The sequence below is a fragment of the Theropithecus gelada genome, chromosome 11 (assembly GCF_003255815.1).
Source record: "Theropithecus gelada isolate Dixy chromosome 11, Tgel_1.0, whole genome shotgun sequence".
In the NCBI taxonomy this organism is placed as follows: Eukaryota; Metazoa; Chordata; class Mammalia; order Primates; family Cercopithecidae; genus Theropithecus; species Theropithecus gelada.
Window position 1 is genome coordinate 40,699,171 of NC_037679.1, and position 26,015 is coordinate 40,725,185.

At 35.7% G+C, this 26,015-nt stretch overlaps 1 protein-coding gene across 7 annotated transcripts in view; it reads right to left on the bottom strand.

The window, feature by feature from the left end:
• Window positions 1–26,015, bottom strand: part of PPFIA2 (PTPRF interacting protein alpha 2) — a 516,020-nt gene that overhangs the window by 334,853 nt on the left and 155,152 nt on the right. For 2 of the 7 annotated variants that reach the window (XM_025402787.1, XM_025402786.1), the window contains exon 1: window positions 6,807–7,227. The exons of the other annotated variants lie outside the window; for them this stretch is intronic. In XM_025402787.1, the coding sequence (XP_025258572.1) occupies window positions 6,807–6,887 (81 nt within the window). In that variant the 5' untranslated portion in view covers window positions 6,888–7,227. Of the gene's footprint in view, window positions 1–6,806; window positions 7,228–26,015 lie in introns of those variants that run through there. 7 annotated transcript variants of the gene reach the window in all.

Consider the following 26,015-nt stretch of genomic DNA (forward strand, 5'->3'; position numbering starts at 1 on the left):
TGTTTTAGCAAAGAGATTGGTGGTATTTTGCCCTTACCCTAAAGATTTGTAGAACTTTGAACTTGAGAGCAATGATTTAGGGTATCTGGCAGACGAAATTTCTAAGCAGCAAAGCATTCAAGGGGTGACTTGGGTGTTGTTAAAGGCACTTAGTTTTAAAGGGAAACAGAACATAAAAGTTTTGCAAATGGGTAGCCTGACAATACTATAGATAAGAAAACCCCATTTTCTGAGGAGAAATTCAAGCCAGTTGCAGGAATTTGCATAAGCAATAAGGATTTTAATATTCATCCCCAAGACAATGGGGAAAATGTCTCCAGGGCATGTCAGAGACCTTTGTGGCAGCCCCTCTCATCACAGGCTCAGAGGTTGAGGAGGAAAAAGTGGTTTCATGGGCCGGGCCCAAGGTCCTTCTGATGTGTGGAGTCTAGGGACTTGCTGCCCTATGTCCCGGCTGCTCCAGCTGTGATTAAAAGGGGCCAAAGTTCAGTTCAGGCTGTTGCTGCAGAAGGTGGAAGCCTGAAGCCTTGGCAGCTTCCACATGCTGTTGAGCCTGCAGGTGCACAGAAGTCAAGAACTGAGGTTTGGGACCTTCTGCCTAGATTTCACAGGATGTATGGAAATGCCGGGATGCCCAGGCAGAAGTTTTCTGCAGAGGTGGGGTCCTCATGGAGAACCTCTGCTAGGGCAGTGAAGAAAAAATATGTGGGGTCAGAGGCCCCACACAGTCTCTACTGGGGAAACACATAGTGGAGCTGTGAGAAGAGGGCCATTGCTTTCCTCCAGATCTCAGAATGGTAGATCCACTGACACCTTGCACCGTACACCTGGAAAAGCCACAGACACTCAACACCAGCCCATGAAAGCAGCCAGGAGGGAGGCTGTACCTGCAAAGCCACAGAGGCGGTACTGCCCAAGACCATGGGAACCTACCTCTTGCATTAGTGTGAATGGATGTGAGACATGAAGTCAAAGGAGATCATTTTGGATCATTTGGAGCTTTAAGATTTCACTGCCCTGCTGGATTTCAGACTTGCATGGGGCCTGTAGTCCCTTTGTTTTGACCAATGTCTCTCATTTGGAATGACTGTATTAACCCAATGCCTATACCCCCATGGTATCTAGGAAGTATGCAACTTGCTTTTGATTTTACAGACTCTTAGGCAAAAGAAACTTGCCTTGTCTCAGATAAGACTTTGGACTGGGGACTTTTGAGCTAATGCTGAAATGCGTTAAGACTTTGGGGGACTGTTGGGAAGGCATGATTGGTTTTAAAATGTGAGAACCTGAGATTTGGGATGGGTCTGGGGAAAAATACGGTTTGATTCTGTCCCCACCCAAATCTCATCTTGAATTGTAACTCCCACACTTCCTACATGTTGTGGAAGGAACCCAGTGGGGTGTGATTGAATTATGGTGGTGGGTTTTTCCTTTATTATTCTTATGACAATGAATGAGTCTCATGAAATCTGATGGTTTTAAAAAGAAGAGCACAAGCTCTCTCTTTGCCTACTGCCATCCACTTAAGACATGACTGCTCCTCCTTGCCTTCCACCATGATTGTGAGGTCTCCCCAGTCACAAGGAAGTGTAAGTCTACTAAACCTCTTTTTCTTCCCAGTCTTGGGTATATCTTTATCAGCAGCATGAAAACCAACTACTACACAGGGTATCACTCTGTCAGCCAGGTTGGAATTCACTGGTGTGATCTTGCCTCACTGCAACCTCTGCCTCCCAGGCTCAAGCAATCTTCCCACCTCAGTCTCCCAAGTAGCTCTGACCACAGGTGTGCACCACCATGCCTGGCTAATTTTTTTTTGTATTTTTGGTAGAGACGGGGTTTCTCTGTGTTGCCTAAGCTGGTCTTGAACTCCTGAGCTCAGGAGATCCACTTGCCTAGGCCTCGCAAAGTGCTGAGAACACCACGCCCAGTGAAGTATCTTTTTGAATAAAAATTCTTCATGCAATTGAGATTTTCAGTTTACATATTAGTCTCCTATTTCAGGTGCTAATCCTATCTGCCAAGTATGAGACTATATACAAATAAAAATTTAAAGTTATCTTGGTAAAATAAGAAAACCCCCAACTAATAAAAATAGTAAAGAGGTATTAAAATCTTCAAAAAGACTTTGGCTAGCTGCCATAGAAATATTAAACAACAATAAAATTAAAATTTTTCCTTGGTCACTAATGTATCTGTTACATATTTTTAAGAATCTTACTTTGTGTGGTACACAAGCAAATTTACATTTATACGTCTTTAGATACTGTCCCTATTAATAAATAGTTATGTCTCACTAACTGCCTATATAGTTAAAAGAAAAATAATTTGTTGCTTACTGTGTTAAATGTTAATAGGTAAATCAATTATTTTTGAAATACATTTTCCACTTTACAGAAATATTGTCGGTCTCCATGCATGAGGAACACAGCATAATAAAATGGTCTTGGGGATTATAACAAAGCATAAAATTTGCTTTGGTAGCAGTATGAACAAATAAAGAGGATTTTTTTACAAAAGGCATTTAATACAGTGTGCAGGAATGGGTGAAGGCTTCATGGAGGAGGTAGCATTTGAGATAAATATTTAAGAAAAAATTTCCAGTGGGCACTTTGAGTGAAGAGGCAAAGGACAATCACACAGAAAAGCATGCAAGCAACTTTCTAGGAAAGAAAGTAGAGTGTCTGTCCCATATCAGGAAGGTCTTTTTTATGTCAAGCTGGGAAGATAATTTCTGTATTTTAAGGCAGGGATCCCAACTGCTGGTACTGGTCTGCGGCCTGTTAGAAACCAGGCTGCAGAGCAGAAGGTGAGCAGTGGGCAAGTGAGCAAAGCTTCATCTGTATTTATAGCTGCTCCCCGTTACTCACATTACCGCCTGAGCTCTGCCTCCTGCCAGATCAGCAGTGGCATTAGATTCTCATAGGAGTGTGAACCCTATCGTGAACTGTGCGTGTAAGGGATCTGTGTTGCACCTGCCTTACAGAAATCTCATGCCTGATGATCTAAGGTGGAACAGTTTCATCCTGAAACTGTCCCTTCCCCTCCCCCTCTCAGGTTCATGGAAAAATTGTCTTCCACAAATCCAGGGCCTGGTGCCAAAATGGTTGGAGAAGAGAAGTATTTTAAGCACAGAAGCAGCAGGTTACTGTTTCCACACTTATAGTAAAGCTTCTTTCTCTTGTTTTCAGTAGGTATGAAGAGTTAGCTACTTTTATACATAGTTCTGACAGATAATGTTATTAATGCTAGGATTCAATGGCTAAACAAATAAATAAATATATCCTAAACAGAAATAATTATTCTATGGGCCCAGGAGATAAAATTCCTTCTATCAGAAATTAATCCTTTGGTTTGAAGAAATGGGTTGCAAACTTCACTTTGTTTTATATGTGATAGTAACACACTGTTTGTTGTTACGTATGAAAGTTTTCACAGAGCATCCATGAATAAAAAATGTAAATCCAGAATTTACCACCAAAATGTAGAGAAACTTTGTGAGCCTCAAAAGAATGTTTCTTGGCCTGGTGAGGTGGCTCACTCCTGTAATTCCAGCACTTTGGGAGGCCAATGTTGGAGGATTGCTTGAGCCCAGGAGTTCAAGACCCTGGAAAATATAGTGAGACTACCATCTCTACAGAACATTAGAAAAGTAACTGAGTGTGATGGTGTGTGCCTGTAGTCCCAGCTACTTGTGGGGCTAAGGTGGGAGGATCGCTTAAGCCTGGGAGGCTGAGGTTGCAGTGAGCCTTTATTGGGCCATGGCACTCCAGCCTGGGCAACAGAGCAAGATGCTGTCTAAAAATAAAAAGATAAAAATAAGAAAAAAAATATTTTCCCTACTGTTGCTAGCAACTACTGACAAACTCCCATGAAAGCTTAGGACTGCACAGATACGGTTTGAAAACAGGTGGGTGAAGGTATTTAATTTCTAGGAAATGAGGGGAGCCATGGTGGTGGCCAGGACCTCTGGGAGGAGGAATACATTAAGTCATGATTAACCACTCAGTAGGGTTAGTAGAGCAAATAGATGGTGTTATTTACAAAGATAAAGCTATGAAAGAACAAATGTAAAATCATGTTGAGACATCATTTTTATGGACCTAAAAGTAACAAAATTCACCATATATATATATATATATATGTTTATTTTAAAGTGTTTTTCACTTGTATATATTTGAGTCCCACAAATTGACACTTCTAATGCATAAAAATACTGCAAATATTATTTTCCTCTAGTAGCTTTTAATTTTAACTTTTGTCAATTAAAAGGCATTTTAGAAACTACACTGTAGAACTTGACTTTTGATGAGAAGTCATTCATTAGACATACAGTGCAAATTGGGTGCTGGCATCATCCAGGGTCTAGGCACCTCTGAGTAGAAAACTGCAGGCACAAGTATATTCACAGTAATATAAAAGTGATGATTCACACTTAAGGGAATTAGTTTAAATTAAGTATTACATATTCTATTTAAAAAGGCATATGTGCATGCTTAGAAGTATGAATGTGTTTGCCTAAATTAAAGATGCAATGAAAAGCAAAGTCTTGTACTAAGAATATCCTTCAACTTCTTATTTGTTGCCTTTTCTCCTTTGAACTACTTAGGTCAAATGCATTCTAAATCTTACTCTTAAAATGTGATAGCATACCATGTCAGAAAAAAATGACAGGATAGTTTGGATGTTTAATGAGAAGATGGAACTAAAATGCAGTATTATTCATGCTAAGCTCTCTTAAATATATTTGCATATGTTAACTTCTGTGCTAGAATTATTTTAAGGAAGTAAGCATTAAAATCCCAACTCCTTGATGCAGAATCATTTTAGAAGTACATTTACGCCATTTCATAATGACAACCATTTTTGAAAATTTAATCATTTTCTCAAGATACAGTTTTTGACAAATGGTCTGTTACTTTACAGCATCTCATTTGTTTTTAACAGCATTTCAACCAAAGAAAATATGCTGCCTCAATATGGGTTAATGTATATAGGTAAGAAAATCATTTAATTCTTTATAATCAATATATAATTCTAATAATCATTCAGTATAATTGTAATAATCATGTAATTCTTTCTTTTGGAAAAGAAAAGCCAAGAGTTGACTATTATATACCTTAATCTTTGTGCTTTAAAAGCCATCTTTGTCTCTTTCTTCCACCAAAGGCAAAAACAAACAACAATAGCAACAAAAAGATAAACATCAAAACTTAAACACATATTGTGTTATAGACCTCAGGATCAAATATTTTAGGAAATTTAAAATGTAGGAGAACAGAGTTTATGTTTGGCAAAATTTATATCTTATCTGAATTCCTATGGTTTTTACATGAATATGTTATTATCAATAAAAGGGGGTAATTAAAAATTGTACCAGTGTGTTTTCAAAGAACGTCACCTGCCAAGAAAGGTGTCAGTAAGATCTTTACTGAAAGAATTGTAAAAAGCCTCTGTCATGACCGAGCATATGGAATGAACTGACCCTTAAACTTTAAGAGACTGAAGTAGAATACCTAATGTCAAATGCTACCCAAAGAGTCAGCTGCAGGATATTGTAAGAGGTGTTCATATCTCAGTGTACAGAGGAGAAAAAAAAAAGTAATAATTCTGTACAACAGCCCCAGGGCACTTGCATTTTGAATCACTGCCACAATAAGCAGATCACCACTAGGAAGAGAATATATTTTGTAAAACCACAGACTTGCACTATCAGTAGACATCAGTGTAAAACAAAAGAGGCAACAGAATTAAAAATAGAAGTATAGAAAAGGGAGAGAGAAAGAGTAATTCTATCTACTGCCTACAGTTTGCAAAGGCAAGAGACTTATAATTCAGATGTGCATTTATTTAGAGACCCCTTAAAAAATTCTGATTACCTTTATTATATTAATTCTCTCGGTCTTTATACTTATTTTTTCCAAGTATGGTATAATTATACAGCCAAAATAATTCAATGTCAGGCTGTTTATGTTTCCATACTGTAAAATATACAGGGAAAAGAATTTCATGTTCCCTTTTCATGTAACGATGATATGACTGAATTACAAAGTAAACCTTAGTAATGAAAGGCACAATTTGAAGATAAAAATATGATAGAATCTGATCTAGTTTAGACCTAGGCATTTTCTAGACTGATGGTTGATTTAGTCACAGGCAATTGAAATACATTTAGTAGGTAACAGCTTTGTAACTCACATTTATATTATAAATCATTTTACTTTTCGATAACACAGAAAATCTTCCATTTTAATGAGTTTCTACTCTATTTCAAATGGAAAGCATGCTAAATGTGGTTCTTAAACCTCCTGTATTGTTTATTGCCCTTATGTTATACATATAAGAAAATTAAATAATGGGAATTATGTTAAACTGTGTATATGAAATGTAAAATATTTTTCTAAGCCAAGAGGACTTAGTTTGCAAAGTTCATAAAATTTTTTAATTTTACTCTTTCTGTGATGCACAAGGAAAGTAACTCTACAATTTTTACCACATTATAACCATAAATAACAATATCAGGAGACACAACACATCTCATAAACCTTCAAGGATGACACTGTAGCAGATTTAAAAATTCCTGTGGAAAATTGTGTTCACTTTTTTTTTAAATTCACAGAGGCTCCTAATGCCATCCTATATCCACAGTTTAAAGTAGATTAAACTAACATGCACATTATTCATTCCATACATTCTCTTCAACACTTCCACCCTTTTTAAGTCTTTCTTCCTTTATACAGCCCTTTATTAAAAGTTTGACAATACATTAACTTCCTAAGTAGTGAAGCCATTTAAAGCACACTTACTTGAAAAGTGTAAAACCGGGTCCCATTAGGAGGATGCACTTTAGGGGAGCCAGAAACGGTGTTCATATCCGAGAAAATCATTTCTGATCACAGAAACAGTATAATCCACAAGGAGCTACAGATGCAGAGCAGAGAGCTTAGCGTACAGATAAATCCGTGCATGCATTGAGGGAGACTAGAGGGTAAAATGAAATCTGCCCCATCCTTCTTAGATACACAGTGATAGCATTTTGAATCTTTCTTCTACATTTGAAATCTTAGCTGAAAGATCATCAGCCACCGACCTTTTGTGAAGCTAGTTCTTTAGAACATACAATGTTTTTTAAAAAAATTAAAAACACAGAAGGAAAAAAGCAAGAACCAACGATAAATGGAGCTTGTGCAGAATCTGGCAGTGCTGTGGACCTGCCCATCTGTTCTCAGTGATAATCACCTCCCTCCACCACAGTCTAGCAGAGTGATTATGCTAAATATCCTGGTTAACCAATAACATACAGTTTCATTTCAGGGAAGCATGCACAGTGTATTCAGAGGACCTCTTCTGACTAACCTGAAGTATGTTTCATATACTGTTTAAAGCTCTATTTAGTAACAAATTGCCATTTTATCACTCTTATTTCTGTATCTTTCTCAATCTTTTAGTCACTCCCAGACTTTTCAACAAGATGTGATTTTTTTTTTTCTCTTTACAAAGAGTTCTTTTATAATTTATAGATCAAAGTATATTACAGCTGTTACAGCTGGCTGGGACATTGAGAGGCAATAGCATACAATTCGGTAAGACTCTATATACTAGGAGTACTATCACATAAAATGTACCAAATATTTTCCACTTTTCTGAACTGCTATAGAACATCATGAATATGAATGTAATTATTATTATCTCATTTCCCCCATCTTAGCTAAAAAAATCATTATGTTTGACAATCAGTGCTTCAAAAAGTACCACACATTTGTTTTAAATAGTCATAACCTTATTGCATGTACATATATACATACAAGAATTAATAAAAAATATTTTATACACATGAAGATTTTCAACTCAAAAATCCAAAAATATTGAATGCAAACATGTTTTGTTGCAAACTATGTTCTTTTTGTATATCTTTAACAAATTCTTCAATTTGTATAAAAGATCATATTCAGATGACTTGACAACTTTTAGAGGTAAAAATAAATGTTCCATTTACACATGGTTCAAATGTGGAGACTTCAGTAGGATAGGAAACAGAATAAGCCAAAAGTGATGTCTTTGTGAATGTATCTAAGATGACACAGTCATACATAATAAAAACCACCTACTTTAAACCTGAAGGCTGTAAAGGATGATGATTTACACTTAAAACCTAAATTATTATTCATTAGTATTTCTGATTCTCCAATTACACATGAAATTTATAACATCAATGGAAAGGATGCAGAAAGGTGATCCTCAGTTCCTTAGAGGGAACTCCTACAACCTGATAAATTATGTGTATAGGTTATTTAACTAGCAAACTGCTAAATAAACCAGAAAATTATTTTAATAAATTCCAATTTGGGAATAATTTCAGATTTATAGAAAATCTGCAAAGAAAGTACAGAGAATTCCTATATATCCTTCATTCAGTTTTTCTAACTGTTATCTTGCATTACTATGGGACAATTGTGAAAACTAAGAAACTGATCTTAGTGTATTATTATTAACTAAACTCATACACTTTACTTGGATTTTACTAGTATTGCCATTAATGTGCTGTTTGTATTTTAGGTTCATTTTCAGGATACCATATTTACTTAGTTGTCATGTCTCTCCAGTTTCTTTTGGTGTGTGACAGCTTTTCTGTTTCTCATGATCTTGATGGTCTTGAGAAGAATTGGCCAAGGGTTCTGTAGAATATCTCCCAATCCCATGAAATCATACATGCTTGCCTGTTTTCATCCTGATTACACTGGGCTATGAATGGATAAGCACACCACAGAGGTGAAGTGTCCTCAATCACATCATATTAGTGGTACACGACATCCACATAACATTATTAATGACGTCAACCTTTGTCATTTGACTAACAAAGTTTTTGCCTGGTTTCTCTACTGTAAAGTTACTATTTCCCCCTTTCCATACTCTATTCTTCGGCAAGTAGTACACCCTCAACAGAGGTGGTAATAATGGGTGAAATTAAGCTTGGCCCCCTGGAAGAGAGAGTACCAAAATATATTTCTCCTGTAATGGCTGGCCTCTTTTCCTTTAATTATTTACTTTTTCAGTTATTTACTTATAACAGTAGAGAACCATGTATATTTACTTTATACTCTTGTTTGTAATTTAATATTACATAATTTAGATTGTTTTTCATATTGTCCCAGCTTTAATCATTGTTAGCTCCTTTATTTCAGGTTGTCTCCTGTGTCCCTTGACATGCCCCCATCCATTTGTTTTTAGAGCACTCAATGATTATTTTAAAAAAATGGTTTTCTCTTACATAAATCACTTATGATTTGCTGAAGCTATTGATTTCCTTAACTATAACTCTATTATTGTGAGTAAACTTGAAAAATTATGTTTTGTTTTCCAGTATTTTAAAATAGCTATATTATTCATTTTTTTCAAATTAATATTTTTCCTTCTGATATCTTAGTCCACATGGGATTCATTCGAATGATCATCAAATTTTTAAAATGACTTTATAGATTTACTAGCTGTGGAAATCAGTTATATATGTGAAATATTCAAGATACATATTAGGATCTAACTTCCTCTTGTGGTTAGCGGGGCCATGTAACTCATGTTCCCCAGAGAGCTATGAGTAGAAATAATCTCTCAAACAGAAACCTCAAGGTTCCTGAGAGCCAAGTTTTAAGAAAAAAAAGTTTGTCAAATAGATTTTTACCATGCAAGTATAAACTCCATGTACTTTAATGTTTACCTGTCAACTGGGTCTAACACAACTGACATCAGAAAATTCACCAGATTGCTTATTATTGTAGAGGAACTCATAAATCAAACGTTTTTGGTAAAATATCACATATTCTTAATACAGTCCCATGTATTTGCTGCATTTGCATCAGCCAGCAAACTATTTTATTTTAACTGGGAATAATGAAGCTTTCCAGCCAATAAGAATACACTTTATTTTTCACATTTCTTTGGTGGGGGAGGAGAGGAAAGTAGTATGGGTTAATGTTAAAAGAGGCAGGAGGGAGAAATAGTACTACTAATATATAATTATTTTAAGTATAATGCTTTATTCTAAAAATTACTGAAATTGCCGAAGTATACAATTTTTCCAGAATATTTTCTTCCTATGACTATTTTTGATAATGGTATCTCATAATTCTAAATGGCTATTTGCAAACACCTCAACTTTCCCTTCTGCCTGGTAGCAATAGGGAAGGTGTTACCAGGTCTAAAAATTGCCAAGATGTAGAATTCTTCCACGTCCATTGTGGCTGAGGCCAAAGCTTATATATCAAGGTATGATCCTATCATTCTCATTCTGAAAGCCATGAATGTTGGAGTTGCTGGAGGATGGAGAAATGTCTGTCTCATTAAAAAACACATCTCTTTAACTCATATCAATTGCCTAAAGGAAATAATAAGTATTTAGTCAGGGACATTTGACATATTTTATTTATTTTTCTGTAGGAAAGCCCCATTCAGTCAGGCACAAGAAGTCCTGATGGGCAGGAACTGAGCAGTCTTGGAGCAGGCTCAGAGCTGTGCTAAGTTCCATGCCTAACATTTCATCTAGTACCGTACTTTCCAAACCTGGTTGGTTTGTAAGCTTAGGTGCATACAGTTTGAAAAACTATGAAGCCTCTCTTTGTCAAAATTTAAATACTTTAAAAGACTTAAATTACAGTACATCATAGGTATTGACAGATGATACTCATTTAAATGCATCAAATTGAATAGCAATTTAATGCCCATCTTCTATTAAAAAACTAAAGAGCTCTTAGAAATGGAAATTTTATAACATCCCTTTTATTCCTTCAACTTTTTTTCCTTTCCTCCTGCACACAATTTTATTCTACTATATTGTAGTATCTTTCCATATTGTGTGCCTTAAAGTATTTTATCAGTAATATTATAATTTGTTACTGCAAAAATATATAATATACACTTAAAATATTTTTCTTTTTAAATTTTAAAAGACAATATGCTTATAAGTGTTAAAACTTATCTCTTGAAATGAGTAGCATTCACAAATATTATTACCATACAATGTGCCAGAACAGAATAAACATATTAAAATGCTGATAAATATAGAAAATAAAATATTATGCCTGGATAATACAAAAATGTATGTTTTTATGATACAACTGGAGTTTTATCTTTTTAAAACTAGCTTGTTTCAATTCAAACATACTATTAGAATTAGACAGTCCTAATTTTCAGTTTTGTAGATTTATTGTTGAGAAACCCTTTTCCCAGAAGTAACTAGATGGAAAATAAAAAAGGTTGTGTTGTTGTTAGGGTTTTTATCAGCACTATACTCAAATTTTCTAATTTCTTCTGCATATATACTAGAATCCAAAATATATTTTATAATAATCATTAAATACCTTGATTAAGTCATCTTCCAATTTTGTTGAAAGCTAACAACCAGAAAACATCTGGCTTTCAAAAAGGATTTGTTATGTAGCTATTAAAGTCATTCACTTTCCTAACACCTAAATCTATAATTTGAGTGGTTTCTTATTTTGGTCCTTGAAGTTTTGAGACCCTGGGGTAATGCGACACAGTTAAGATTCATGAGAAATATACACTCTGAAAAAGAAGATTGATTTAAATGCAGACAGAACTCCTTAATTGCGGCACTGTTCTCAGAATAATAAATTTTAGAAAAGGGTACATATAGAAGAAGAAAATGAATCCCTTGCAAATATCCATGTCCGTATTTCTTGGACAGTCTTCATACCTTAATTTTAAATAATTATCAAAAATCTATCCCTGTAATCAAACACATTTCAGGTGGTTGATAAATGTTGACTCAGTGAATGTGCTGCTTACACAATATGCTAAGTAATTGCTTTAAACATCATTTCTAATCAATATGACCAAAAATTAAAAATCAGCTTGGCCACAGTCTTATTAGAAATTCAAAACTTCAGCATATGCTCAGAAAGCAAAGGAAAAAATTCAGTGACCACACTGAGTTCACTGTTCCTTAATAAGCCTCCATCTCCTCATTTATGAAATGGGGATAAGTATGCCTCACTCAAAGTCTTCTGTAACATTTAAATAAAATTAAGGTAGTAACACCCAAATTTGTCTCCATTCTGTTTCACCTTTTTTTTTTTTTTTTTTGAGAGAGAGAGAGAGAGGGAGAGAGAGACTTGCTCTTGTCGCCCAGGCTGGAGTACAGTGATGTGAGCACATCTCATTGCAGCATTGAACTCCTGGGCTCAAGTGATCCACAGTGTCCCTAGGAGCTAGGACTACAAGAGTGTGCCACCACACCTGGCTATTTATTTTATTTTATTTTTTATAGAGACAGGGTCTTGCTGTGTTGCCTAGGCTGGTCTCAAACTCCTGGCCTCAAGAGATGCTATTGAGTCAGCCTCCCAAATTGTTGGTCATGAGCCTCCCAAATTGTTGGTCATGAGCCACCACACCCAGCCTCTTCTTCACCTTTATTTACATGAAAAATACAAAGAATACATTTTCAAAAGCAATCATATTCTCCAAATTGCTAGTGCTATTTGATATAATAGGTTTCAGGAAGTTCCACATTTCCCAAGAATAAAATAATAAGTAAATACAGAATTTATAAACTATGTTCAGTTACTCAATTAAAAAACTAATTATTTCCTAAGAAGTTTACGTTTAGGATTTTATTAAATTTTTTAAATGAATTGGTAATTAAAGAGAAAGGTATCACCATAAAAGTTCTGGAAATGAGGACTTGCTCAAACCATTCACTGGAACAGTTACTTAGAAAAATGAAAATATGTCAATTCAAATATGTAATTTATATATATATATGTAGTTTTATTCATTCATTTAAAAATTATTGTTTTTGATATTAACATTTAGCAAAATTGATTTAAAATTTTTTTTAACTAATACATATTTTTAAATAAAACAGAACACTTAGCCCTAGAGAGCTATGGTTATTAATCACATATAGTGGATAATTTATAGTATAAATGGCACATATTTGAGGGGAAAAGAAGAACGATCAACCATTATTCCAGACAATAGACACAAAGATTGTCCTTGGTAAACCAGAACTTGGTCTTGTGTTTGCCATGGTCTTCCTACCCATGGTAAACACAAAAGTAAGTTTACCTTTGAGGAGCTTTTATTATATTAGAGGAACAAAACAGATACACCTTTTAAAAAATTACTGCAAGAGCGTTATATATATCAAATCCATTCTAAAGAATATAAACAAATGTGGACATTAATTTAGGCTTATTAATTAGGGTGACTTCATGAGCTACATTACCTGAAAATCTAGAAAGGTAAAAAGAACTAACATTCAGTACTTAAGTGTCAGACATGGACACATGGCATTTAATTTAAGCCATACACTGTCATTTGACCTGGGTAATATATTGATTTTACATATGAGAACATTGATATTCAAGAAAGTAGAATACCTTTCTCAATGACAGAATCACTATTCTGATTAAAAATAAAAACCCCTTTACATTACACCTGCCCCTTACAATTTTCCTTTCTCTTCCACATTTATTCATTTATTTATCCATTCAACTATGCATTAGTCAAAGACTAATCACCAAATGCCTTACACTTTCCTGATATTGTTTCCAGGCTTTGGGGAAAGGATTATCAGATACAATGTCAGTGCTTCATGAACTTTAAATTTTGTGGGAGAGATACCAGCTAAGGCGAGGTAGTTAGGTAGCAAAACAACTGCAATGCAGTTTGACAAATGCTAACAATTGACTTGATATAATGTATACTGAGTTCATCTGGAAACCACTGAACTCCAGGCATATGTCAGGGTGGCCCTGGCAAAAGCATGAGGTTAAAGGCTTTCCAAAGAAAAGAATCAATGTTTGAAACAAAATGAAATGGTATGGAATATGGCTGAAAGCATTTCAGGACATGAGGTAACTGTGCTAGGTATGTGTTAGTATTTACAAACTTTTTTTTCAAGTAAAATTAGTAAAGATACTTAATCTGGTCATCATCCTTTTCCTATAAAATCAAATAAAATTAGAACATTCCTGTTTAAAAAAAAGATATGAAATGTTGAGTCACATTTTCACACTTTTGGTTAGTATATTTTAATGTCTTTCTTTAGTTTGCCAAATAGCTTTCCAAGATTATTTTGGGTTGTGAAGAAACTTCATTCTTAGTTTGATTGCTTTCAATTTATCATAAAACCATTTCAACTGAAAATTATACATATATATACCATATATATATATAGTACAATATCACACCTCAAATAAAGTTTAATGTGCTTATGTTATCAATCATTGGTTTTCAGGCAATGGCTACCACCGTACATGAAGGGTAAATAACATACCCATTTTAATCACTACAGACAGACTACTACCAAAAATTTCTTAAGATGTCTCTTTTCCAAGACAGGTAAATTATGAAGTTGAGCTTCAGGAAGTTTAACATTAGGTATCCTAACCACCTGAATTTTTACAGAAAGGAGTTGAAAATGAAACAGTAAAAGTATGATTAAATTATACTTAACTTAAAATGCAGTAAAACAAAAATCCTGAAGCCAGACATTTGCTCTTAATAGAATTAAGAGAAGACCCCAAGAAATTGTCTAATACACCCTTGTGCCCTTAGGAACAATTACTCCTATTCCACCTGAAATGTATGTTATCAGCTTGGTGTTATAAAATGTTCAAAAAATACTTTACAGTCTATGCTTTTATATCAGGAAATTCAACTCACATATTTTTGTAACCCTTGAAAATAAGTTAGTTTTAAGAAATAGTTGTGAGATATATTCTGTTTTAAGACAAGCAATTTGGTACAGCCTTTCTTTCATTCATTTGTGGGTACTGGATATAAAGCTCAAAATTTTGCTAAAATGATAAGAATTTGGGGAGTTAAATAAATATACTGAAAAGGCTGCCTATTTTCTGTTAATTTCTGATAAATGGTCAGGGGAAAATGGTCATACTGAAAGAACAATGGGGGAGAGAAGGAAGAGAAGAACATAGTGGTGAGAGAGAGAAAGAGAGAGAAAGATGAAAGGAGGTAAAGGGAAAAGATAAAGATGAGAGAAGAGGGAGAGGAGAGAGGAGGCAAGGGTAGGAGATAGATATTATTACACTTTGCATGGTAGCACTATAGGATAACAAAGCATTTTCCAGGCAAACATTCAGTTATAATTCACGCCATATGGAATGAAATTTGCAGCCCAGATGGACAATATATCCTAGTAAATTTACATGGATAACATATGAATGCTAGTTAAGTATGTAATGTCACTAGCCTGTCTGTCCGTCAGTCTATCATCTATCTATCATCTATAATCTATCTCTATTTAATCTATCGATCTTCATATTTATCCACTTCTAACAGTATCTGTACCCTTAGCTTTATATCTTGAGTTCTACAATATGTAGCAAAAATAACCCTTTGCAGATAGCCAAAACCCTGAGTTTACTGTATGATTTGTTTTCTCAATTTTTATTCAGGGGTTACATGTGCAGATTTGTTACATGAGTGTATTGCATCCAGGTAGTGAGCATAATAGCCAATAAGTAGTTTTTCAACGCATGCTACACTCCCTTCCCACTATAGTAGTCTACAGAGTCAATTGCTCCTATGTTGTTGTCCCTGTGTGCTCAATGCTTAGCTCCCACTTATAAGTGAGAAAATGCAGTATTTGGTTTTCTGTTTGTGTGATAATTCACTTAAGATTATGGCCTCCAGCTCCATCTATGTTTCTGCAAAGGACAAGATTAATTATTTTCATATGGCTGCATAGTATTCCATGGTGTATATGGAACACATTTTCACTATCCAGTCCACCATTGATGGGCATCTATGTTGACTCCATGTCTTTGCCATTGTGAACAGAATGACACTGAACATATGAGTCCATGTAACTTTTTGGTATAATGATTGATTTTCCTTTGAGTATATACCCAGTAATGGGATTGCTGGGTTGAATTGCAGCTCTAAGTTCTTTGAAAAATCTCCAAACTGCTTTCCACAGCGGCCGAACTCATTTACATTCCCATCAATAGTGCATAAGCGTTCTCTTTCTCTACAGCATCACCGGCATCTATTGTTTCCCGACTTTGTAACAATACCCACTTTGCCTGGTGTGAGACAGTATCTCATTGTGGTTTTGATTTGCAATTCTCTGATTAGTGATGTTGAGTATTTTTGTTTTATTTATTTATTTATTTATTTATTTTTTGAGACGGAGTCTCGCTCTGCCGCCCAGGCTGGAGTGCAGTGGCCGGATCTCAGTTCACTGCAAGCTCCGCCTCCCGGGTTCACGCCATTCTCCTGCCTCAGCCTCCCGAGTAGCTGGGACTACAGGCGCCCGCCACCTCGCCCGGCTAGTTTTTTGTATTTTTGAGTAGAGACGGGGTTTCACCGTGTCAGCCAGGATGGTGTCGATCTCCTGACCTCGTGATCCGCCCGTCTCGGCCTCCCAAAGTGCTGGGATTACAGGCTTGAGCCACCGCTTATGTTTGTTGGCCACTGGTATGTCTTCTTTTGAAAAGTATCTGTTCATTTCCTTTGCCCATTTTTAATGAGGTTATTTGTTTTTTGCTTGTTGATTTAATTTCTTTAAAGATTCAGCCTATTAGACTTTTGTCAGACACATAGTTCACAAATATTTTCTCCCATTCTGTAGGTTGTCTGTTTACTCTGCTGATAGTTTCTCTCACCGTACAGAAGCTTTTTAGTTTAATTGGGTACCACTTGTCCATTGTTGCTTTTGTTGTAATTGCTTTTGGGGACAGCAAAAAATTCTTTGCTAAGGCCGATGTTGAGAATGGTATTTCTTGGGGTTTCTTTTGGGATTTCTATAGTTTGAGGTCTTACATTTAAATCTTTAATCCATCTCTAGTTAATTTTTATATAAGGTGAAAGGTAGGGGCCCAGTTTCAATCTTCTGCATGTGGCTAGCCCATTATCCCAGCACCATTAATCGAATAGGGAGTCACCTCCTTGTGACTTGCTATTGTCAGCCTCATCGAAGATCTGAGGGTTGTAGGTGGTAGCTTTATTTCTGAGTTATGTGTTATTGGTTTATGTGTCTCTTTGTACCAATACCATGCTCTTTTGGTTACTGGAGCCTTATAGTTTGAAGTTGAGCAGTGTGATGTCTCCAACTTTGTTCTTTTTGCTTAGGATTGCTTTGGCTATTTGGGCTCCTTTTTGGTTCCATATGAATTTTAGAATAGTTTTCTCTAATTCTGTGAAGAATGACATTGGTAGTTTGATAGTAGTAGTTGAATCTGCAAATTGCTTCAGGCATATGGCCATTTTAATGATGTTGGTTCTTACAATCCATGAGCATGGAATGTTTTTTCCATTCATTTGTGTCATCTCTGATTTATTTCAGCAGTGTTTTGCACTTCCTCCTGTACAGAACTTTCAGCTCTGTGGTTAGCTGAATTCCTACATATTTCATTTTCTTTGTGGCTACTGTAAATGGAATTGTGTTCTGAATTGAATTTTAGCCTAAACATTATTGATGTATGGAATTGCTACTGATTTTTTAACATTGATTTTGTATCCTGAAACTGTGTTAAAGTCATGTATCATATCTAGTAGCCTTTTTGCAGAGTCTTTAGAGTTTTCTAAGTATAGAACCATATCATCATTGAAGAGAGATATTTTGACTTCTTTTTATACTTGGATGCCTTTTATTTCTTTCTCTTATTTGAATACTCTGGCTAGGATTTCTCGTATTATGTCAAACAGGACTGGTAAAAATGGACATCTTTGCCTTGTTCCATTTCTCAAGGGGAATGGTTCTAGTTTTTGCTCGTTCAGTATGATATTGGTTGCATGTTTGTTATAGATGGCTCTTCTTATTTTGAGGTATATTCTTTTAATGCCTAGTCTGTTGGGGGTTTTTATCATGAAGAGATGTTGAATTTTATCAAAAGTTTTTTCTGTGTGTATTGAGATGATCACATGGTTTTTGCTTTTAATTCTGCTATGTAATGAATCACGTTTATTGATTTACATATTTTGAACCAACCTTGCATCCCCGGAATCAAGCCCACTTGATTGTGGTGAATTATCACAATCACCACAATGTGATAATGTGCTGTTGAATTCGGTTTTTGATGTGCTGTTGAATTCGGTTTTATAGTATTCTGTTGAGGATTTTTGCATCTATGATCAAAAGCGATACTGGACTATAGTTTTATTTCTTTGTTGTGCCTCTGCCAGATTTTGGTATTAGGCTGATTCTGGCTTCATGGAATGAGTTAGGGAGGAGTCCCTCCACCTCAATTTTTTGGAATAGTTTCAATAGGATTGGTACGAGTTCTTCTTTATAGATCTGGTAAAATTCAGCTGTGAATTCATCTGGTCTAGGGCTTTTTTGGTTGGTAGGTTTCTTATTACTGATTGAACTTCAGAATTTGGTATTGGTCTTTTGGTATTGGTCTTTTCAGGGTTTCAATCTCTGCCTGATTCAATCTTGAGATATTGTGTGTTTCCAGGTATTTAACTATTTCTTCTAGATTTAAAAATTTGTGTGCATATAGTTTCTCATAATACTCTCTGAGAATCTTTTGTGTTTCTGTGGGATCAGCTGTAATGTCATCTTTGTCATTTCTGACTGTACTGATCTGAATCTTCTATTTTTTTCTTTGCTAATATAGGTAGTGATATGCCAATCTTGTTTATTTTTTCAAAAACCAAGTCTTGGTTTCATCATTTTTTAAAATATATTTTTGCATCCCAATTTTAATGTTCTGTAATTTTAGTTATTTCTTTACTTCTGCTGGTTTTGGGGTTGGTTTCTTCTTTTTATTTTTCCTAGGTCCTTTCGGTGCAAAGTGAGAGTGTTAATTTGAACTCTTTCTAACTTCTTAATGAAGGTATTTAGGACTATAAACTTTCCTCTTAACATTGCGTTAGCTGTATCCTAGACATTTGGATAAGTTTTATACCTATTTTCATTAATTTCTTTTTTTTTTTTTTTTTTTTTTTTTTTTTTTTTTTTTTTTTTTTTTTTAAAATTTATTTATTATTATTATACTGTAAGTTGTAGGGTACATGTGCATAACGTGCAGGTTTGTTACATATGTATACTTGTGCCTTGTTGGTGTGCTGCACCCATCAACTCGTCATTTACATCAGGTATAACTCCCAATGCAATCCCTCCCCCCGCCCCCCTCCCCATGATAGGCCCCGGTGTTTTCAAAGAATTTTTTATTTTAATGTTCACCCAGGGATTATTCAGGAGCAAATTGTTTAATTTTCATGCATTTGTGTACTTCTTAGATTTTTTTGCTATCAATTTATATTTTTATTGCACTGTGATCCAAGAATGTACTTGGTATGGTTTTAATTTTTTTAATTTATTGAGATTTCCATTATGAGTAAGCATGTCATCAATCTTAAAATATGTTCTGTGTGCAGATGAGAATAGTATATATTCTATGGTTGTTGGGTGGAGTGTTCTGTAGATGTCCATTAGGTCCAAGTAGTCAAGTGTTGACTTTAAGTCCACAGTTTCTTTGTTGGTTTTCTGCTTTGATAATCTAAGGCTGTCAGTGGGGTGTTGAAGTCTCTCATCATTACTGTGTGATTGTCTAAGTCTTTTTGTAGATCAAGAAGTACTTGTTTTATTAATCTGGGTGCTCCAATGTTGGGTGTGTATATATTTAGAATGGTTAAGTCTCCTTTGCTGAATTGTACTCATTAGCATTATGTAATGCCCTTCATTATCCTTCTTAATTTTTATTGGTGAAAAGTCTGTTTCATCTGATATAGAAATAGGGACCCTTTCTCTTTTTTGTTTTCCATTTGCATGGTAGATCTTTCCTTATTCTTTTACTTTGAACCTGTGGGTGTTGTTATATGTGAAATGGGTCCCTGGAAGAAAGCAGAAGGTTGAATCTTGTCTTTTACCCAGTTTGACACTCTGTGTCTTTTAAGTGGAACATTTACCTCATTTACATTCAAGGTCAATATTGATATGTGTGATTTTTGATCCCGTTATTATGTTGTTAGCTGGTTGCTATGTAGACTTGATTTCACAGTTGCTTTATAGTACCTGAGGGCTACGTACTTAAATGTGCTTTTGTGGTAGCAGGTTTTGTTCTTTTGATTCTAAGTTTAGCACTCCTTTAGGGATCCCTTGTAAAACTGGTCTAGTTGCAAAAAAATCCCTCAATATTTGCTTGTCTGAGAAGCATTTTATTTCTCCTTCACTTATGAAGATTAGTTTAGTGGGATTTAAAATTCTTGGTTGATTTTTTTTAAGGACACTGATAACAATCTCCCTATCTCTTCTGGCAAGTAAGGTTTCTGCTAAGAGGTCTTTTGCTAGTCTGATAAAATTCCTTTTGCATGTAACTTGACCTTTATCTCTAGCTGTCTTTAAGATTTTTTTGTTAAAAAAATCTACAGGCCTTGGGGATGATCAGCATATCTAGCTGGGGTTCTCCGTATCTTTTAGATTTTCATGTCCACCTCTCTAGTGAGATTAGGAGAATTTCCGTGGACTACGTTTGCAAATATATTTTCCAAATTGCTTATTTTCTTTCTTTCTCCATCAGGAGTGCCAATGAATCATAGATTTATTGTCTTTACATAATCCCATATTTCTTAGAGGTTTTGTTCATTTTTCTCAATTCCTTTTTGTCTTAGTTGCTTCAAAAACTGGTCTTTAAGTTCCGGGATTCTTTCCTCAGCTTGGTCTATTCTGCTGTTAACACTTCAAATTATATTATGAATTTCTTGTAGTGAGTTTTCTAGCTTTAGAAGTACAGCTTGGTTCTTTCTTAAAATGGCTATTTCATCTTTCAAATCTTGGATCATTTTACTAGATTCCCTGGATTTCTTGGATGCGTTTACTTTCTCCTGAATCTTGATGAGCTTCTTGCCATCCAGATTCTGAATTCTATGTTTGTCATTTCAGCCATTTCAGACTGGCTAAGAACCATTGCTGAGGAGCTAGTGGACTTGTTAGAAGGGGATATTGTCTTTTTGAATTGTCAGAGTTCTTGAACTGATTCTTTCTCATCAGGGAGTTTTGATGTCCTTTAACTGTAGAGTAAGTTGAGTATAGTCAGTTGGCTTTGTTTCTGGGTGCTTTCAGAGCACCAGGGCTCTGTACAGGATTTTTACGTGTAGGTGAATGCTTGGGCTTGTTTTCACAGGTGTATATATTAACAGGATAATTTTTGATGCTGTAGTTTGGGCTGTGATCCAGTAGATGGCACTTAAGAGTAATCCTGGTAGCTAGGCTGATACCTAGCCCCATGACTCTTCTACTTCCTAGCATTCGCAGGTGTGCTATGCAGTGGTTGAGGAAGACAGATGGCTTGCTCACCATGTCTACTCTCAGGACTTGTGGGGAGCCCTCTGCAATCACCAGCGCTGTGCCTCAGTTTCTTTTGGTAGGTGTTCCAGGCCACGAGGTTCTTTTTGGACAAAAGTTAGGACAGGGAGATATGCCACACGGTTTATGAACCAGCTCTTCAGAGGGAGGCATGCCTCACTCCTACCTGGGCCGTGGGACCCAGCATCTTGCCCCTTTCAGTGTTCTGAAGTGGGGTTCCCCCTCCTGCAAGGGGGGTTCTTCCCCTGCCTGAGTGCTGGCCACAGCACTGAGCTGTTCACTGCAGCCCTGGGGAACCAAGACATCCATGGTTCAGGGTGGGGTTCTAGCTGTGCCAGGGTATCTGTTGTGTTCCAGGGCTGTCTGGAAAGTACTCATATACAGCAAGACATTCAGCAGGGCTGTGGAGGCTGTGGGGTGCACCCAGTCCTGCAGGGCAGCTAGGCACAGGCTCTGTGGGGGTCAGGGGACAGCATGTGGAAGGGCTTGCAGAACAGATGTGCCCCAGTCACATCTGTAGGGAAGAAAGTTCAGCTGTCTTCTGCCTCAGAAGTCAGCTGGGGCCAATGCCTCTGGGGGAGCCGGGAGGGGGGCCCGAATGATGGGCGTTTATGGCTGCTTTTCACTAGAGCTGCCAGCACACAAAAACTCCTGGGCTCCATGCCGTCTGAAGGCCTGTCTCTGCCTATTCCCTGGAGAGATCTCCTGACAGCTCACATGTCCATAGGGGATGCACGGTCCCCTGTCATTAGGTCCCCAGAGGTCCGTGGGGAGACTGAATCAAATCTCATTTCCCTCACTCTCCCCTTTCCCACGAGCCATTAGTGGCTGGGAACTGGCCCTAGTGATCAGGTACCTTAAGTAGGGCTTCCAGCTTCCTTTCTATTCAGCCTCAGTTTCAGAGTCACATCTCCATCCACTATCAGCTGTTTCTCTCCAAATACCTGCTCAAATTATGGTGGCTGACTTAATAATTTGGTCTCTGTTGGTGGGAGCAGCGCTTTCTGGCTGCATCTAGTCAGCCATCTTGTCCCCCTGAGTTTACTCATGCATCCTACTTCTAGGCCTTCAACTTCCCGGTCTTTTACTTCCAGACAATCTACAGCTGAGTATGCACAGGATCATAGAACTCATTCTTTCACTCACTCACTTGTGCAACAAATCATTATTGAGGAGCTATGATATGCCAGATAACAGCTATAGTTAGAATGGAAATGATTCTGCAGGTGAGCTGGGAGACAAACTGCATTTTGTGGCACCCAAATGAGAAACTCCATTCAGTAAGTGTTGTCAAATTTAGCAGTTAGATATCGGATTAGAGGATCCCAAGAAAAAGAAGAAAAAACAAAACAAAACTTCGAATACCCCAAAATCTTTCTTCCAATATCAAGAAATGTTGTTGCTAATTCACCATTCACTGAGTATGTCACATACAAATGAAGACATATTTTAGACTCCATTGGGATAACAAGATATACAGGCAAGTGAACAAAAAAGGCATGTCAAAATTGAAATTTAAAACTTCTGTTTATAATAAGGCAAAATTAGTAAATCTGGTTTAATTCACATTTTGAAGATTTTTTTTAAGTAATTTCATAAAGTATATAATGAATGTACATAGATGTGTCATATATGTGTGTATGTATATGTGTGAACATTATCTACATATATACACATGCACAATCATACACACACACAAATTTAAAATGGTGTTTACTTTCCATATTTTATTTCTTCTTCTTTGTTTTTCTCTGTGCTTAAACCAAATTTTTCACAAAGTTTTATGTGTGTTATCATGGTGATAGCCCATAATGACCTTTATGCTTAAATTATAATGTTAAATCATATAAAATTCAGGATTAAGAGTTTTGTTTTTGTTGGTCCTTTAACAGACATATGTTAGTTGGTTAGAAGAACACTAATTTTACACCATAGTCATTTCATTATATGCTGTGAAGTTTATTTCATGTTTTGAAATATATGTCATCAACTGGTTTTACAGAAATTACATTAAAGCTCCAGAGTGGGATGTTATTTCTTCGCCTCTCACTCTGGATACCAGATGTCTACATAGTTCCAGATTTTAAAATAATACCTGGAGGAGTTTTAAAACCATGACTTTTACAAACACAAAAAGAGTTACCTGAGCAATTTGGGGCCCACTCTATGACATGAGAACCACATACAGATTATTAGATGTTGAACTTAAACTTGCACATGCCCTCCATGCTCATCTATCTATTATGTAGTGCACCTTTGATGTTAAATTTCAACCACTTTTTGTTAGCAACTGTTAAAATTCTTAAGCATTTCTGACTCAACAAAGTATTTCTTCTCTAGATAAATTTAAATTATCCACTTTATTTACTGTTCTGCACCAATATAAGTTCTATGATACACCGTGCAGTAATCATTAAATCAAGATACAAAGACTTCTCAGTCTCTCATACATAATTTGGGTGTTTTAAATCTACAAGCATAATTCCTAGCCACAGTTTGAGAGGTAATAAGTTCCCTTATTGTGCAAAAGTTATGCAATCTATGGAACTTCTAGTGTATCACTGCTAAGGAATAGAACAATGCACAGCATAGAGTTGGTATTCAATAACTATTTAGGAAATGTTAAAGACATCTTCCTCTGGCTGTTTTGCTTCTCTGTGAGTGTGAGTTGCATTTTAATATTAATTATCTCATTTGACTTGCTGAATAGTCTTCAGAATTAGAAAATACTTATTCTCAGATTATTACAGTTAGTATGTGGTACATCTAACACTTAAACTTTGGGCTGAATGCACTACTTGGTACTTCATAGGCTAGATTTTGGTGACTGAATGAACAAGCAAAATAATGACCAAATCAAGATATTGTAACTACCAAACCATATTATTTCTATTAATTCATACTGTCTACTAGGTTAGATTGTTTTAAAAAATATTTTTATGGATTATTTTTAAATATAGGGACATGCCCCTTTGCATACCTACATGTATCCAGTTATCCAAATGCACACACAGTATGCTAATCTCCCTGCACGTATTCACAGAGTATTGGGGGAAATATGACATTAATAAAAATAAATATATGTTATAAAAAAAAGAAAGCAGATGTTTTAGTGCTCTTCAATGTATGCTTTAGCATAGATTTTATTTATACCATCGCAGAAGAAACAGATGTAAATGATAAGATGAGAAGAAAAGAAAAATCGGGATAATAACCAATTATATGCAAGGACTTTAGGATAACATTTACATGGGTAGCATAGTATAACAGAACAAAATTTTAAAACCCAGTAATTTTGATGAATGGACATTACGTTCAAAATCTTATGTTTAAGATGCGAAAGATTAATGCTTTACAGGAACAAGACAATATTAGGCAAAACTCTGGAGTAGACTAACGCAATCTTTAGGCAACCTTATTTCTTACTTATCAAGATCTCTACTGCCACTCTTACCTTGGTAGCAAATACATTATTTTCTCCTTAATTTTACTTTTTCCAAGAATTTTGTTTAAAAGACAAAGCCAATCACTCTCATTTTATTTCTACTAAGAACAATAACAATGGCCCCATAGTTATCATTTATTGAATATTGTATGCAAAACATGATGTTGCCCTTTATAAAATCTTCTAGTAAATCTTCTAGAATAGTAATAATAATAATAATGATAAACTTTCTATTTATTCCTCAATTACGCATAAGGAGTCTTAGATAAATTATGCAAATTGTCTAATATCACATAACTAATAAGTTGGAAAGTCACATTCTTTGAAATTAGATCTACCTTATTACAAAGCCACAGTGTAAATTAACATTACATCTTGGTACTGCTTTATGTGACATGGATTTTAAATCTGTGCAGAATATGAAAAAATAATTTATTTCATACATAAAATAATTTTTAGGTGACTAGCTATCTGATTAAGTCTTTAATTTTATGTAATTGTTCAGATGTTCCTGATGGAACAGATGGGTTGGGAAAGAGAAAGGTATCAAAGACAGCTGCAAGGCCTTTGGTCTGAGCAGTTGCTAACGTTTTTCACCTATGCAATAGAAGATTAAAATAACTGAGATGGGGAAGGCTGCAGGAGCAGTAGGTTTAGGAAAAATTCAAGTGCTCACTCTTGCACATGTTGAGTTTAAGGTTTCTATTAGTCACCTACAGATGTCACATAGCCAGGTGGATATACAAATCTGGACACCACATTAGCATATACACTGAAATTTAAAAGACTGAAATGAGGTCATCAAGAAAGTGAATGCAAATAGAGAAATGGTCCAAGCTGGAGGCCCTACTGGGTTCCAACAATTAGAGTCCCGGGAGACCAGTAAATAAAAATCTGTAGGAGCAATTGCTACTATTGGAGGAAGACCAAAAGAGCAGTGTGAACTAAATTGCTCACGTTAATCCAGTAATTAACCTGAATGTTTCTCAGAGGTCAGCTAAGATGAGGACTGAGAACTGACTATCCGATTCAACAATGTAATCTGGCTTTATTGGAAGGTTAAGAAAAAAACCCAGATTGAACTACATTTAAAAAGAAATGGGAGGAGAGAAATTGGAAACCATATTTTTGTGCATATTTTTACTTTTTTATCCATATTTTTACTTTTTTTTAGCACATTGTCTCAAAGGGAAGCAAAGAAATGGGCAGCCCCTGGCAAAGAAAGGAGGAATAGGAATAAGAGCATGTTGTGCTGAGGGAGAGGTTCCAGTAGAAGAT